The 17968-nt window shown below is 46.5% G+C and overlaps 1 protein-coding gene and 1 pseudogene across 1 annotated transcript; both read right to left on the bottom strand.

Moving 5' to 3' along the window:
• Positions 1-7991: 7991 nt before the first annotated feature.
• On the bottom strand, positions 7992-8396 carry LOC130885131 (40S ribosomal protein S12-like). Its single transcript, XM_057786548.1, has one exon. The coding sequence runs from the start codon at positions 8370-8372 to the stop codon at positions 8007-8009; it is 366 nt and encodes a 121-aa protein (XP_057642531.1). The 5' UTR covers positions 8373-8396; the 3' UTR covers positions 7992-8006.
• Positions 8397-15768: 7372 nt separating this feature from the next.
• Positions 15769-16258, bottom strand: LOC130884717 (CXXC motif containing zinc binding protein-like; annotated as a pseudogene).
• Positions 16259-17968: the final 1710 nt, after the last annotated feature.

The raw sequence follows: 17968 nt of genomic DNA on the forward strand, positions 1-17968 counted from the left end.
TCCCCCAGAACTCACTCCCCTGTCATCAGAAACTCATGAGGGTCTCATGCTCAGAACAGCTGCAGGCACAGGAAAACAAGCTGTTTACTCCGGCAGGCAAGGGGTCGCAGCAAATTCAGGGTCTGAGGGTCTGCAGTCCCCAACAGCTTCCCAGGCATTGCTGCTATTCTCCTACAAGGAAAGGGGCACATGTTCCTCTTCTCTGGTTGTCCAGTTCTTGGAGAAACTGTTTTCAGTGAAACTCAGATTACTGAAGCTGCCAAATGCAATAGCATGCGGATTTCCATTTTAACAAAGCTGCTGTCCATTTTAGAAGCACTGCTTGTGGGCCTGAGGCAATATGTGTATATTTCAGGTTTTGGTGCTGAGGGTCAAAACTAAAATAAAAAAAGCCTTGTATTTGCTACACATACACACTAAACACATGCCACACACACACTAAGCATATACCATATACATACTAATGCATGCTACATATACACTAAGCACATGTCAAGGTCCTGCTCTGCATGTTCTACCAGTAAGTGACATTACCAAATCATAAACTACTCGTCCCTCTCTCCCTCCCTCCCTCCTTTCCTCCCTCCCTCTTTCCTCCCTCCCTCCCTTCTTTCATCACTCCCTTTCTCCCTCCCTCCCTTCCTTCTTTCATCACTCCCTTTTTCTTTCCCTCCCTCCCTCCTTTTCTTCTTCTTTTTTCTCTTCTTCAGGTAAGATCTCTGTATAGCTCAGGCTCGCTTCAAACTTGCTGTGTAGCTGAGGGTGACCTTGAACTTCTGATCCTCCTGCCTTCACTCTGAGTGTAGATGTGTACCACCTCCCTGGTTTAAGGTGGCACTGGGAACCGAGTCCAGGGGTTGGTGTATGGTAGACAAAGTTCTGCTGACTGAACTCGAACCCTAGTTTCCTCCCCCAGTGATATTTTCTTATTAGGTTTTCTGGCTATAGGCAGACTGCAAGGCTTTGCCAACATTGTTAAAAAGATTCTATCTAACTCAAAAGATACTTGCAAAACATTTAATAAAAATTGTTTTTCTTGAAGTTGAAGTCATCTCTGGCAGGTGGTGTGTGTGTGTCAGTTTCTCTGTTTGAAGTCATCTCTGAGGAGGGGGTCAGTTTCCCTGTTTTGAAAATATACATTTTTTTCCTGCTGGGTAAGCTAGATAATCCTGTCTCCTTTGTGGGGTCAGAGTGCTTAGTGGTCTGCAGTGATGTCAGTGGGATCTGACTGTGCTGTGAGCTCAAATTTCTGCTGAAGGGTCTGAGGGTCTGCAGTCCCTATAAACAACAGAGTGGAGAATGAACTTAGAATAGAGAGGATGTCACCCCTGTGTGGGGTAGAGAGGTAGATGGCATGCAGAAGACTGTCCTTAAGCAAATGTAAGTGGGGAGGTATTTTATCAAATAGTTAATTTAGGATGAGTTAGTCCCCAGTTAACCTGGAGGAATTAATTTACAAAGATATACTTTAATTTTAACCATGTAGTCATGCATATTTTAAGTAAAGAAATTATAGATAGAATATGGACAAAGAAAATCAGAGTCTAAAGTATCTTTATACATATATGTATGCTGTATAAATGCTGTTTAAAACAACAGCAATGTCATATATACTTTGTCCCAACAATTCTACTTTGGGGGCTTTTTTATTTTCTCTCTCTCTCTGCATATTAAGATTACTCCTGTGTATATGGTTATTTATTGTAGTATTTTAAAGTTTTTATATATTATAAAGTCTATTCTAAGCACAAAGCATGTGCCATGGTCCATGGGATTTGGATTGATTTTTAGGGTCCTTCTTCCCTGACCCACTGCTCACCTCATCTCTGTAGCTCATGCCAAGCACAGTTCTCAGCTGGGCAGGACTTGGCTGGTTCTCATTGTGAACCCTCAAAGCATTCGTCATTCTGTGTGTGAGCAAATGTGGACCTGGGAGCATGATCTTCTTGCTCTTCTGTTACTTTCAGGGTCTGAAGCAGGAAGGGCAGGCGGATCAGGACAAAGTGCTCTCCAAACAGATAAAGTGGTTGTGGCTGCTCATTTGAGGGGGACACCTGGGCTGTAGGATTTGCTTTGTAGATATATAATCGCTCTAATAATCTGCAGGGCACTATAAGCAAGGAAGACCTAGAACTTCTCACAGTTTTGTCTCATGGAGTTCCCCTACTAAAGCTTTCAAATGTGCAGAAAAAGAACACAAGAAGGAGACAGCGAATTCTCTAGGGCTTCACTTGTGTTTGCTGGGAGAAATACACACATAGTCACAGTTGAACAGCAGCTGCTGAGTTAACTGAAAACTGAGCTATCCACCGTGTGAGCGCCATTCTCCGCTGTCCAACCATTTGCGCAGCATCTAAACTGACCAGCCGGGAAGAGCAACTGAAGGGTAAGTTTTTGGTGAAGTAACTTGTAGAGGCGATAGCTGAAAGTCTCACAGATACCTGTCTTTTTCAGTGAGGAGGTGGGGCCACAAGAGACAAAGGACCCTTCAGTTAGACACGTTTTCTCTGTCACTATTTGATGATCAAAAGTTAGGTATCTATACTCCTAGCACTCAGGAGGCAAAAGGATTGCCACGAGTTTAACGCTAACCCGGGACCACACAGTCTGAGACTAGCCAAGGGCTACCCTAGGAGTTTGAGGCTAACCTGGGACCACACAGTCTCAGACTAGCCAAGGGCTACCTTAGGAGTTTGAGGCCAACCTAGGGGACATAGTGAACACTACCTCAAAACCACACATGGGGCTCAAGAGATGCCTCAGCAGTCAAAGAATACAGATCATTCCAGAGGACCTGAACCCATGTCAGGTGGTAACTCCAGCTCCAGGGGACTCAATGCCCTCAGCTGGTCTCCAAGGGCACCTGAATTCATGTGTACACACCTATATGCTGACCCCATATATGCCCATGGTTTTAAAAAGAAATCTACAAAAGCAACAACAACTCAGGCCTATTTACTTTGTTAAAAGTGACAATCTTACCTGGCTTGAATTTTTGCATCTTCATTTCTCTGTACTCACAGGTGTTGAGCAGTCTGGATCAGAGAACCAGCAACCTTTTTCTGGAAAGAGCCTGGTAGTAAATATTTTCCACTTTGTAGGTAACATGATTTTGGTCTACTCTGGCATCATAGTGTGAAATTCACTGTAGAAAATGTCTTGGTCACTCTTTTATCGCTGTGAAGAGAACATTACATTGGGCTAGCTTAGAGTTTCAGAGGTTCAGTCCATTTCATCATGGTGGGGACCATGGTGGCACTCTGGCAGGCACTGGAACAGTGCATTCTGGCCTGTAGGCAGAAAGAGAGAGACTGGGGCTGGCATGGACCCACCTCCAGGGACACACTTTCTCCAGCAAGGCCATCCTTACAACCCTTTCAAACACGCCCTGGAGACTAAGCATCCGAACATCTGAGACATGGGGCAGTTCTCATTCACAACCCCAGGGCATACATGAGTGGAGCAGTGTGCCGTGTGTTGAAGTAATTTTATTTATGACCATTGGCATTTGGATTTCACAGGACTGTTTGTGCATGTCTCTCTGTATACCATGTGTTGGAAGGTGTCCAAGGAGGTGAGCAGAGAGCAGAGATCCCATGTGCTGTGAGCCTCCTGGCCTGGGTGCTGGGAACTGAATTTGGGTCCTCTGGAAGAGCAGCAACTGCTGAACCATCTCTCCAGCCCCTTATGTAATTTTTATGTGTCATGAAATATTGCTTTTTCAATTATTAAAACATGTAAAAACAGGTGGAGGATAGGAACTGGCCAGCGCCTGTCAATGGCGACACTTGCTCTGGACCCAACACATTTATGTGGTCCCCTCATATGCACAGCAAAGAGATCCAGCCATCTGGGCTGCTATGGGAGCTTTTGTGGAGCAGGCAAGAAATCACAGCCATGGGGATTGCCTCAGAGGGCTTTGAGGGCCTATTGGACCTTGGAGAATTAGCCTTCTTGTTTCTTTTCTGACCTTGTTCTCAATTATTTGTGTGTGAGCATGTGTTATTCATTTGTGCATGTGTGCGTATGTGTTATTCATTTGTGCATGTGTGCGTATGTGTATACATGTGTGTGCTCACATGTAGGCTAGAGGGTGAAGTTGTGTGTCTTCCTCTCAACCTTAGCTTTTCAGACAGGATCTCTCATTGAACCTTGAACTCACTGATTTGGCTAGACTGGCTGACCAGTGAGCTCCAGGGATCCGCTCATGCCCATCCCAGCCCTGGAGATGCATGCTTCCATGCCTGGGTTTCACATGGGTGCCAGGGATCTGAACTCAGATTCTGATGCTTGTGTACAAACACTTCACATAAGAGGCCATTTCCCTTGTCCCTGTAATTTTTTTTTTTTTTAAAGACAAGGTTTCTCTGTAGCTTTAGAGCCTGTCCTGGAACCAGCTCTTTTAGACCAGGCTGGCCTCGAACTCACAGAGATCCTCCTGCCTCTGCCTCCCGAGTGCAGGGATTAAAGGTGTGCGCCAACACTGCCCGGCTCCTCTAAAGTATTTTTAAGTGTCTATGTTTAGCGACATCCCTGCAAATGCAGCCATAGTTTAGTGACTACTTAGTGTTATTGGCAAGGGAAAGATACAGTCTGTCTTACTTACCCTCTGCTGCTGTGATGGACGCTATGACCCAAACAGCTTGGGAAGGGAAGGGTTTGTTTTGTTACAGTTCATCACTGAGGGAAATCAGGACAGGAGCTAACGGCAGGACCGTGGAAGCAGGCACCGAAGCAGAAACCATAAATAATATTGCTTACTGGCTTTCTCTCCACAACTTGTTTCAGCTTGCTTTTTTATAGAACCCAGGACCACCAGCTCAGGGGTGGGGCTGCTCGTAATGGCTGAGTCCTCCCACATCAATCACTAACCAAGAAAAACACCCCACAGGCACTCCCATATCTGATGGAAGCAATTCCTCAATAGAAAGTCCCTCTTCCCAAATATGTCTGGGTGTGCCTCAAGTTGACAAAAACCAACCAGCACATTATTGACGGTTGTAGAGGGAGGGATTTGGGCTCTCTGGTGCAAGACGGTTGGATTGGGTACCTTGGCCCGAGACTCCTGGTGGTATGGACTCAAGAGGCTTCTGGGGTGTCAGGCCCTCTTTCCTCTCACAGGTGGAAAGCCTAGGTAAATACTGGGAGTGAGGTCCTACCTGCCCAGAGCAATAACCCTGCAGGCTCCTTCCTGGCACCGCTGCGGTGAGGACACTTTCCCGAGATGCCTGTGTAGAGCCTTTGCTCCCTTAGGTTTGACTGTGCTGTCTGTGGACATACAAAGGCAAGGAAGACAGTCCTGCCTTTTCAGACTCAGGCGCAGTGTGAGCAGTGGAGATACATGTTTGCAACGGAGATGCAAGTTTGCAACGCAATGAAGAGCTCTAGTGTGTGTGGGTCCCACAGTGGATGCAGAGTTCTAGAGACAGAGCTTTGGAGAGATCCTCGGAGGGTCCAAGAACGGACCCGGAAGCAGTGGAAAGCCTTGAAAAGCTAGGAGGAGGCTTTCAAGCAAGCAGCGTTGGGGCTGTGATCCGAATCGGAAGAAGGGCATCATAGGGGCTACATTACCTCTGGGCAAAGGCGGGGCAGTGCACGCGAGGCTGAGGGGAAGAGACGGTAGAGAAGTTTAGAAGCTGCGAGTTGAAGAGCATGCCCACTACCAGGAGTGGACAGAGTAGCCCCGGTTCTCAGTGCTAGCACCAAATACTCGACAAGAAGCAACTGAAGGGAGAAGAGGCTTATCTCAGCCCACTGAGCCTGGGAAGACTCATTAGGACCTGTAGGGACAGAAGTGGGACACACCTTGCTTATATCCCAGCAGGTTGCAACTGGTTGGGCTGGAACTGGGGCAAGCTATAGCCTATAGTATCTGCCTCCAAGAGACCCACCTGCTAAAACAGCAATCAACTCCACAGTCACAGGAGCATGAGGGTGGGACTCCGCCCCTTCTCATGTCTTGGAGAAACAGGATGTTGATCTGAGACAGGAGGGGAGGCTGATCTAGAAATCTCAAAGCCCACCTACCCCAGATAAAACCCATCTCCCCCAGAGAAACCCTGCCTCAAAAAACAAACACCATCTCCCCAGAGTTCCACAGCTTCCCAAACAGTGCCTCTAGATAGGACCAAGTATCCAAACCCATGAGCCTGGTAGGGGCATTTCACAGTAATGCAAACTATTAGTGGGCGTCAAGGAGAGAAAGGCAGACAGAGGAGCCATCGGCTTCAGGACTGCTCACCGAAGTCTCTGTGGGAAAGATGAGCAGAAAGAGGGCTGGGCTGCTTGAGACGGACTCAAGTCATCCCCAGAGCTGAAGCCAGCCAGGGAGAGGATGAAGAGCAAGGAAAATGGAGAAGAAATAACTCCTCAAAGATCACACACCGCCATCAGGGCTCAGGAAACAGTGGCAGATGACTCATCTGAAAGCAAGAGGAGATTTCCAGGAAGAGAGAATGCGGGGCATGTGTGTGCACATGTGTATCTGTGAAGACGCTTACTTTGAAGTTTATAATATTAGGAACTTGAAATGGCAGACACAGTCAACAGTGGAATTCTCATAGCATGTCTTATGATATGACACCACCAAGCCATCAAAGTGTGAAAAAAGAAACTAAAGGAGAACACTCATGATTTAGAAAATATTTATTGAGCTATTACTTCTGTCAGATTCTGTTTTAGTTGGCTTTCTGCAAAATATGCAAGTGATAGAAAATATTACCTTAATGTTCACTTATAATTTAGTAACTATTAGTTAAATTTTCTTATTTTTTGTCTTTCTTTCCTCAAAATCTGTGCAATAATTCTGTATACTGTGCTAGCTTTCTGTTACTGTGGGAAAATGTAACTGAGAAAATGCACTTAAAACAGAGAGAGCGACTTCATTTTCCAGTTTCAGTTCCTGGCTGGCTGACTCCCACTTTGGTGCCTGAGGCAAGACAGTGGTGCTGACCCAGCCAGAGGAGGCTGCCAGCAAGAAAGAGGGTGGGAGAAAAGGAGAAGGGTAGAGGGAGAGGCAGAGAGAAGCAGGAGTCAGAGAAGGGCCAGGGAGAAGGTTAGGTTAAAACAGCTCCTAAGAGCACCCCCACCCACTCCCTCAAACTAGGTCCCTCCTCCTCAGTTACCATCAGCTCTGAACCTATCAGTGGGTCAATCCATTGATGAACTCAGAACGCTCGTTGGTCCATCACTCACAATGTCCCCTCTCTGAAATGTATTAGGGACCATTTTTCAACATGTGAGCCTGTGGGTAATATTTCAGATCTAAGCCATAACCATAACTATTGTAAGTAAATCCACCTGACCAGGTAGGCTGCCAGAGGTGGGGGTTTAGTAGCGGGGAAATTTCAGCCATTCAGTCTAAACTGTTCATTGTTTTCGAGGTATTGAGCCATTCTTACCTCCCCAAGGCAAACATCAACTGGTTGAATTTGGTTTTTGGTTGAGTTACAAAAAATTATCAGTGAAGAACCAGAGAATTTAAATTCCATTAAAGCTTTGTGTCTAGGTTCATCAGAGACACAGGTCTGTAGATGCTTATCCTGAGGTATATTTGTCTGGCTTTGATGCCAGAATAATTCTGACCTCTTAATTCTTTATTCCTCTTGAACATTTAGGAAGATTGTTAGATGGAGTGGCATTGATTTTAAACTTGTGGGACTTTTGAATGAACTTCTCTTGAGATCTTGGCCAACGAGTCAGTCTCTATTCTGGGTATGGATGACATACACTTTTCTGTCTCTTCATGGTATATATAGTGTTTCCTGGAATTGATTAATTATTTTCTTCTGAGTTATCCAGCCTGTTGGTGTATAATTAATTGGTCATCGTAGTTTTGAATGGTCCTTTTAAAATTTCTTTGACATCAGCTATATTGTCTTCCATTAATTTCTAATTTTATTTGAGTATTCCTTCTTTTTCTTATTAAGTTAATCTATCAATGTATTTATCTTTCTGGATTTTTAACAATTTGCTTCACTTTTTTTTGAGCCAAAATTTTTATTTATTCATTTCTTGCACTTGAAGTACTCTTCGATGACATCCTTGGCCTGAGATTCTTTGCCATAGTCCTTAACCACTACACAACTGCAACCAACTACTTTCCGTGGCTTTCCCTCTCGATCAATCTTACAGAGGCCTACCCATTCCCCGAGTTTCTTGTTGCCATCAGCCTTAATTAGGTTGATTTGGTGCTCAGCACAAAGGGCCTCCACCAACTTGACATACATAGGCTCATCACAGTTGGATGCAAGCACACAGAGATGGGCTTGGCGCTTGTCTAAGGCTTTGGCAGCTTCGCGGATGCCACGTGCGAGGCCATCGTGGATGAGGGCGGTCTTCAGCACCTCTTGAAGAGCAGTGTTGACGTCCATTGCACCTCCAGCAGCAATGCCTTCCTCGGCCGTGGCAGTGTATTACGGGTGAGGCCGAATCTTGAATGCACCCGTGGCTCCGCCTCCGTGCAACTCGGCGGCGGCAGGGGAAAAAGCTTTACTTCACTTTTTAAAAACTGTCTTTTGTTCCTTATCTCACGTCTCCTCCCATCGTCTCATTCTCTTTGCTAATGCTGGTGTCTAATGCTGTGATAAACGCCTTGACTCAAAGCAACCTGGAGAGGAAAGGGTTATTTACATCTTACACTTCTAGGTTGTCTATGCTGAGGGGAGTCAGGGCTAGAGTTTAAGCAGGGCAGCCATGGAGGAATTCAGCTTACTGACTTAGGGCTCAGCGCTTGCTCAGCCTTCTTTCTTATGGGACGTAAGACCACCACCTTCCAAGAGGTGGCCTGGTCCACAGTGAGCTGGGCCCCCCCACATCAATCATCAAAGAAAATTCACCACAGGTTTTCCCCACGGCTAAAGAGCTAAAGCAATAAGCTTCGCTTCTTTTCTCTTTTGTATAACGTCTACAGGTATTTTCTTGATACACACATAAAATATATTAACAGTATACTGTCAACTAGTGACAATGTAGCTACAACCACCTGAAAAATGATATATTTTATTGATTTAACAGTTTTGCATCTATTCATACTATGCATCTTTTAACATACTTTTAACATAATGGCTACAGCTATTTTTCATATTTTTATGTTTATTATGTGTTCAACAGTGATGTCCTCACTCCCATTACTGTGATACCATGTTTTATATGTGGCTACATATTTCCCTGTATCAATGTGTTTAGTACTTTCCCACGCAACTGTGTTACTGACTTACACCCTTTGATTTCAACTGGAGAACTCCTTTTCGACTCTAGGTTCCAGGGCAGATCTGGTGGTGATGAACTCTTTTAGTTTTGTTGGTCTAGGGAAGTCTCCATCTTGTGTGTATGTGTGTGTGTGTGTGTGTGAGAGAGAGAGAGTGAGAGAGAGAGAGAGAGAGAGAGAGAGAGAGAGAAAGAGAGAGAGTACGCGTGTGTGCATGTGTGTGCTATATGCATGTATTCCTGTGGGTCAGTGTGCATGTGGATACAATGGGTTGACTTCAAGTGTTTCCATTGATTATTTTCCACCTTTGTTTTTGAGACAGGGTCTCTCACTGAACCTGGGATCTCCAGCCTGTCTAGGCTGGCTGGACAGAGAACTCATGGGATCCACCTGGCTCCCTAATTCTGGGATCACAGATGTGCACCACTGTGCCCTGTTTTTATGTGGGTACTAAGGATCTGAACTAGGGTCACATGCTGGTATAGCAAGCCCCTTACCCACTGACTCATCTCCCCAGCTGCCTCTCATTTTTGTAGAATATTTTTTTCTGCGCATAACATTCTTATGCTGACAGGTTTTTCTCCTAGCATTTTGAAATTATGATTTCACTCCTTCCTATATTTCTGATAAAAACCTGGTGTCTCACAGAATACAGTTTCTTATCATGTGAACAAGGATAGCACCTCAGGCTAGAACTTAGGTTAGGTCACAAAACAAGTCTTAAGTTTAAGGAGATTAAACTTAAATCAAGTTTCTTTTCTGACCTCCAAGGGATGAAATAGGTGAATGTAGTGGGAAAATAGGAAAATTTAAAAATCCGTGAAAATGAACGTTCCATCAAGCTGCTGCTAGATCCGAGAGTGACGAGACATTCGTAGCTTGTCGCTTCCAACATTCTGTCTTTGGTAGTTTGATCAACCCTTAGTGTTTCTTTGACATAAACACTGAACTGCAGCTACCTTCCTGGGATATATGGTTTAACTGCTTTCTATAGTAATAAAACACCATGACCAAGGCGACTCATGAGGAAGTGTTTGTGATTATAGCGGGTTAGAGTCCATGATGACAGAGCACAGGCGTGGTGGCAGGAGCAGTTGGAGGCAGAGAGCACACTGGGAATGGCAAGGCCAGCCCCCAGCGATGCGTCTCCCCAACAAGGCCAATCTCCCAATCTCTCCCAAACAGTTTCACCAACTGGGGACCAAGTATTTAAACATATGATTCTTTGGGGTCCATTCGCATCCAGACCTCAGCTGTATGTAAGTGTTCAAAGAAGTAGTAGTACCAAGATGAGGTCAACAAGTTCACATGCAAACTCTATAGATAAATGAGCAATGCTCCTCTATCTAGTTTTATAATCAAGGACTAGAATGTTCTGCCCTCACACAAACCTCCATGTCTCAACACGGCTGATTATGAAATTAAGCAGTATCATGACTGCTTATTCATGTTCCTTAGTTCATCCAGGACAAGGCACAAATGACCGGTGACTCAGAAGTCCCGTGTCCTTTTCCAGCCAGTGATCACTCAGGCAACACACTGAGCTCCTTCCGTTCAGTGGGGACTGTGGTGGAGGTGGTGGTGACAATAGGCAGAGGACAGACCTCCCCTGTCTCAGGTACGTATGAGGGAAGAGGCCAAGATGAGGCCGGTGTGTATGCTGTACTCAAGAGTATTAACAGGGCACCCTGTGGGAACAGCCTCTCTTATTTATTTAACAAACATCTAATGAACAGTTGTAGGCACCAGGCCTGCTTTCCGATGCCAGGCACACAGTGAAGAAGGGATCACACTCCCCGTTTTGTGCTCCACTTAGAGGGCAGATAATTGAGCCAATAGAGGAGGCAGGCAGTAGTGAGGAATGAGAAAGATAAGGTGAGACTGCTGTTTCCTTAAATTGTCCAGGAAACCGTCTCTAGCTTGGTGGAGACTGAACAGAGCCCAGAGGTTACATAGACAAAAGTTTCGGGGGCTTAGTGAGGGTCTCGGGCCTGAGGCTATCATTCACTGGGTGGGAATGACAACAGTCAAGAGGAAGTAACGTATCTGGGGTGCAGGGAAGATGAATCAAGAGGAAGTAACATATCTGGGGTACAGGGAAGATGAATCTCCGCAGGTGGGGTGGCACCAGGAGGGGCCTGGTGGCCACTTAGCATGCCGACTTTCACTCAGCAGGTTAGGAACCACTAAACCACATTGAGCAGAGAATCTGGACTAAACAGGTTCAACAGGGACACTTGGGCTGTTTCTGGTAAGACCAGAATAGGGGGGGAAATAGGGGCAGAGCTGGTGGCCAGAGATGGTGGTGCCTTGAACCAGGGTAGTCGCGCTGGAGATGTGAGAAACAGTCTGATCGTGGTTGGGTGTTAAAGGTGGAGCGGACAGGATCTGGAGACGGCGTGAGGGTGAGCTGCACGAGAGGAGACAACCGTGGCGGAAGCAGATGGGAGGGCGGTGCCGCAGTGAAGGAGGGCGGTGCCACAGTGAAGGAGGGCGGTGCCACAGTGAAGGAGGGCGGTGCCACAGTGAAGGAGGGCGGTGCCACACGGAAGGAGGGCGGTGCCACAGTGAAGGAGGGCGGTGCCACAGTGAAGGAGGGCGGTGCCACATGGAAGGAGGGCGGTGCCACACTGAAGGAGGGCGGTGCCACACGGAAGGAGGGCCTTAAAAGGCCTGGGACACCAGCCACTCCTGGAAGGAGAGATCCCATTTGAAGTGGGTCTTTTGATGATCACGCTTGCTTGTTCTACAGAGAAGATTGTAAATACGTAGCCAATCCCCCCGGGGGGTGGGGGGGAGCAGCTGAATCTGGTTGGCAGACCAGTTGGGTTTGGTTTTCAAAGTATTATCAAATAACTGAATTAGCCAACTCATATAAATTTGTATTAAAACTTGGGTTTCCTGCTCCGCGGAGAACAGTGAGAAGCATGGTTGTGCTGGTAGGGGCTGAAGGACAGCTGGGTCCTTAGGTAGGCCATGCTGTGTTCAGAGAGTGGCCGTGTCCCCAGCTCTCTGTTGCCTTATAGCTGGTGGCCACCCTCTGAGCCCTGGCTTCCTCAGTGGAAAACAGAGTAACAGTGATGCCTACTTTCTGGGCATAACAGAGATCTTTCCCATAAAGCACAATGCAGTGTTTACCAAGTGCTTACAATATTGCTGTTGCTGCTCTCCCAGCCGTTTATCCTTCTTATTGTGGCTATTACTTTTGCTGCTTCATCTCGCCAAGCTCTGAGCGTTCGGGCAGAATCCGGAGAGTTTGAAGATCATTGTACCCGGATTTGAGAGCTGAACGACGCTTTCCTTAATGAATAATGGCACCAGCCCAGCAAGCAGGAGGGGAGGAGGGAAGCAAGCTCCTAGACACCTGGAAAATTGTGTCTGCCTCAGCGGTATCAGTCCCGGCAGATCGGAGCTCATCTCTCTTCTTCCACAGAGCCGGGCACAGTCGCCTGGCTCACCCAGTGACTCATCTAATAGCCCTGCAGGTTTGCCCAGCTTGCAGCCTCACAAATTACATTTGCAGTCCCCTTATCAGGAAAGCTAGGAAATTAAACCTAAACGGCCACGGTGTTGCTAAGTAATACGGCAGCGTACATAGACACCCGAGGCTGAGACCATCATAGTCCCATTAAAGCATCATTCCCCACTGTGGCTAATAAGGTTTGAAATCTTCTAAGGAAACCCGCTGTTCTTTTTTAAGGTCAGGAAATGGGATAATTTGGTTGTAAGCAAGTGATGGAGCTGCTTTTCCTAGATGTGTGCGTGCGTGCACACATGCTTGCTTGTATGTGGCCCGTACGAGACATCTCTGTCTCCATTCTATCTTCAGTACAAATGGGAGAAGATCAGAGACAGCCATCTTGCCATTTCTGTACCCTGGGCTCTGACCTGGGAGGGCCAGGGTCCGATCTAACTCCGGGTTCCTCACCTGGCACGAAGGTGTTTGTTGAGAGTGCCTGCTGGCTCTCCTAAGCTTGAGATTCTACTGAAGAAAATGCAGACACACATCACTGCTGCTGGCTTTTTCTGTGGGTGCGGGGGATCTTAGTATCTGTATGCTTTCAATTCGAGTACTTTTATTGACTGAGCCATCTCCCTAGAGCCCCAATTTACTCTTTGAGAGAGCCTCATGTAGCTGAGGCTAGCCTGCAACTCTACAGCTGTCTTAGTTTGGGTTTTCGTTGCTGTGAAGAGAGGCCATGACCATGGCAACTCTTATAAAGGAAACATTTAATTGAGGGGGCTCATTTACAGTTCAGAGGTTCAGTCCATCATGGCGGGAGCATGGCGGCATGCAGGCAGGCATGGTGCTGGAGAAATAGCCGAGGGTCCTACATCTTGCAGGCAACTGGAAGTTGACTGTCACATGGAGTGAAACTTGAGAAAAAGACCTCAAAGCCCGCTCCCACCGAAGGTGTGGCCCAGATTAAAGATGTACCCTCCAGCCTCAAAGTCTGGATTAAAGCCTCCTCTAACAAGACCACACTTCCTCCAACAAGGCTACACCTCCTAATGGTGCTACTCCCTATGAGATTGTGAGGGTCAAATGCATTCAAACTACCACAGTAGCCAAGGGTGAATTTATATTGGGATTACAGGTCTAAACCACCATATCTGCTTTATTCAGATTGAACCTAGGACTTTGTGCACATGGGGAAGGACTATACCAGCTACACTACATCCCAGGCCTGACCCCTCCCCTAAACAGATCCTTAGTCACATCTTGTCTATCATACTGAGGATTAATTTTGAAGACTCGCTCCAGCAGGCCGAGTGCCATACCATGGGGCTCACAAGACTGCAGCACAGTGGGTGTATTTGTCCTGCCCAGATCTGATCGCTCTCAGTATCTGGCTCATACGTCCCAATGTCCCAGTGTTAATGATCCAGAGTTGTCTGTGGCACCTGTGTGAAGGGAGACACAGCAGTGCCCAGAGAGGGAGGATGTCTCCAAATCAGTCCTGCTCTAGTCAAAGGTAAACTGTGCCCGTCTCTGTAGAGAATAGTGTTCCCTGCTGGAACTGAGTTGACCTGTGGGGCCATGTGGCTGACCAGTGATCTGAGAGATTCCTTCCATGCCCAGCACTGTTCTCATGGTGTGGACGGGGGTGTGGGGGGCAGGGGCTCACATGTGTGAAACACCGGGTCAGCAGAGATCAGATTTCAAGGGTGCCTTTTGTCTTGACAACTCATTCAGTTTAAATACTGAAATTCAGTTTTTAGACCACTAAGACATCCCATTTTGTAGAACTTTGCAAATCTTGCATGGTTGTGAGCTATGATTTTGTTTGTATATGTATGACCCGCCACTTGGGTCCTTAGTGGTCACTTTTCACGTGGCTGTTTTTGGCAGGAGTCTCACTCCTTAGGGAAGAGTTGTAGGGTCCCACTTCTGCCCAGCACTATTGCCATGCAAGGAATTTTGACCACGTCAAAACACCATTTTCTTTCTCTGGAAGGTCATCACTTGCTTGGTTGAATATATGCTTTCTCCCTGGACTGATGCTACAACCATGACTTTCAAAGGGTGAGGCGACCTCGAACCTAGTGGTTGAAAGCCTGGCTGTGCTGCTAAGCACAGATATTGCAGGCCTCTACACTCGCCTGCTTCTGAGATGATCAGTTCCAGCGAAATTGCCTTCATTGGCTTAAAAACAGCCATGTACCGCTCTTTTTTTTTAAAAAAAAAAAAACTTTGTTTCTGCTCCAGTAGAATATTGGAGAAATATAGTCTATGTAACAGGTTTCCCAAATGGTGGGTTTCCAAGTATGAAGGCACAGTATCCTCCTGGCCTAGTACTACACTGGCCAACTCTGCTGTGCGGGCAATCTTTGGTTCCAGGAGACTCAGCAGGTCACGATACTGTCTTCACTCCAAAGAGTTGTCTGGAAGCAGAACGTACAGATATGGGCCACAGGGATAAGCCAGGACCAGCGAGCAGTGCTTCAGGGGTCACAGAGTCTGATTCCACAGGAGGAAGAGCTTCCGTGTTGACTCTGACAGGAAGGGCTCTATCACAGCAAATGAAGAGGCTAGCCATCAGCCAGGAATGTAGAGTGGAAGGATACATGCCAGGACTGAGGTCTGGGGTGAAGCGAGCAGCTAACAGATGCCTGGGTTTACTGGAGAGCCATGATGTTCTTGTTTGGAGCTGCTGGGCTCACAGCGTCATTCCACAGACTTCTCTGCCCTTGGTGCCTCTTAGCCTTCAAGCCTTTGAGCTTGTAGGTGGACCTGCCTGTTTCCCAAGAGCTGGAGAGCCTTTATAGGCTGCGTGCTCCTGTGTATTTTGCAAACTGGATGAGGTACAGAGTAGCCATTAGAAAGTAGAGGCCTCCAGAGTCCATTCTTATTTGCGGAGGGAGTACTGCACACACTGCCTTCACACACCAGTGGGGGCTCTATTGGTGGGACTCAGAACCGTGACAAATCCCAGCATGCAGACTGTGCAGATTTGTACAGGTGCTAGGAGATCGCGATGAGAAGCCTCCGTGGGATTTGCTGCTCAGGGCCCTTTCTCTCCTCTCAGTTCTTCCAAGCAGGTTTGTAGGAACACATTTCAGCACTTCACAAACCGATGGGTGACCTCGAAGATCCCCACAGACCCCCGCGCCTTCTCCTCATAGTCTATCCAGTCCTTTTCTTGCAGATTGAGGTCACTGAAGACTGTCCCTGACTCCACACCTTCAGCAGCAAACCCGGACTGGGGCTGGAAGTCAATTGTCTTGAACTTCTCATTCTCTTCAGCATTGTAAGACTTGATGGTGCTGCTCAGAATTTCAATGGAGTTTTTTCCATGCATACAGTTTGCACTCCAGGGAGGCACTGCCAAGGCCTCCTTCCAATGCCACACTGTCCATCAGTCAGATATATTGCCACTTCTCTGAAATCTCACCAGAGTTACCACATTTCATTTTCAGATACCACCGTAAGTCCTCACCCACTGGCCGAAGGTTGGTGACATTCTCCAGCGTGGCTTCAAGCTGCAGCGCGATTTTCCCCAAAGCTGCCTTGTCCATGTTATGCTGCTGCAGCCTCTGCTTTCCCATTACTGCACTTTCAAGGGGGAGAGTAAACATGGCCATCACTGGCAGGGTCCTCTGGTAGATAAAGGTCAGGGCATGATTTGAGGGCCACAGAAGGTACAGCTCCTAGGTTAGACCAGCGACACATTATAGCTTTGTACTCTTGGGACATTCCCACCCCATTTAGACTTGTTTTTATCTCTATTAGCTTGAAATGTTCTAGATATGTCTAAAACTCCAGTCTTGCTCCATTTCTTGTGACATGAAGACTGGCGAGAACCCCAGATAGGCAGGTTTAACTGTGAAGGTCATTAGAAAACAAGAGTGTGTGATTCTGATCAGAAATGATTGCACATTCACTGTGGGAAAGGTTAAAAATAAAGAGAAGACTGCACATAAAATAAAATTAACCTAGGTGGGGTGGTACCCATCTGTAGCGCCAACAGGTAGGAGGCAGAAGCAAGAGAATCAGGAGTTCAAAGTCAGCCTCAGTTACATAGTAAGTTTGAGGCCTAGACTACATGAGATCATGTCTCACACACACAGACACCCCCCCTCTCTCTCACACACACACACACTTCTGTGCCCTCTCATTAACTGGGTGACAGTCATTACCTTCTGAAACATCTATTTGAAACCTACAGATGCTTTCTTACACACATTTGTGTGCACATGCACATATCCTTTTAAAAGTGAGATTAACCTATTTTTAAACTGGTGTTTTGATCTAATACTGTATTATAAGCAATATGTTCTCTGTCGTTAAGTAACTCTACAATATCATTTTGATGCCTGCCACTCATGCTAAGGAAGATGCCATTTTATTTAGTCAATCTCTGTCACATGACACCCATGGTGTTTGCTGTTTTTTTGTCATTGTAAACATTGATGTGATGAATATCCACAGGTTTTATTCTTCACACTGAAGTTTAGCACTTAAAATTTTAAACAATTGTATTTATTCATTTAATCTGTGTGGGTTGATGGCGGGTGTGCTCCATGCTGTGCATTTGGGGGTCAGAGGATGGTTTGTAGGGGTTGGTTCTCTCCTTCTGTCATATGGGACCAGGGGTTCCAATTCAGGTGGTCAAGTCTGGCAACAAACAACTTTACCTGTCAAACCATTTTGTCAACCCTAGAACTTTTTTTCGGAATGTATGTTGTGTGTGCATGCATACATGCATGCTCCCATGTGTATATATGGGTATACATATATGTAGAAGTTGATTGTTTTCCACCTTATACACAGACATAGGGTCTCCCACTTGAGCCCAGGGCATGCCAATTGGCTAGTCTAGCTGGCCATCTTGCTCTAGTGAGCTTGCTGCTGCTGTAAAGAACTGGATCACACGTGACTCACCATGCACACCTGCTACTTATGTGGGTTCTGGGGAATCTGACTTCTGTCCTCACGCTTACACAGGACCTCTCTTTCCTGCTGAGATATCTCCCAAAGCCCCAGAACTTAAAGCAAACAAACAAATAAACCTTTGTTTGGTGTGGATAAGGCTGTATACATTTGTTTTGTGCTGTTTCTATGTCTCCCCCAATGTAGGCCCAGCTAATCTCCAACACCGAGACTCAGCCACCTTCCATCTCAGTCTGCAGGGCATTAGGACTGGAGACATACACAGTCACTTCTGGCTTGTGTGTGTCACTAACCAGCTGTATGTGGTTTCCTTTAGTTATAAACAAAAATAGATTTGTCATTTTGAAAGGTGAAACAGGCATTTC

Source organism: Chionomys nivalis, chromosome 12 (genome assembly GCF_950005125.1).
Source record: "Chionomys nivalis chromosome 12, mChiNiv1.1, whole genome shotgun sequence".
NCBI classification, from domain to species: Eukaryota; Metazoa; Chordata; class Mammalia; order Rodentia; family Cricetidae; genus Chionomys; species Chionomys nivalis.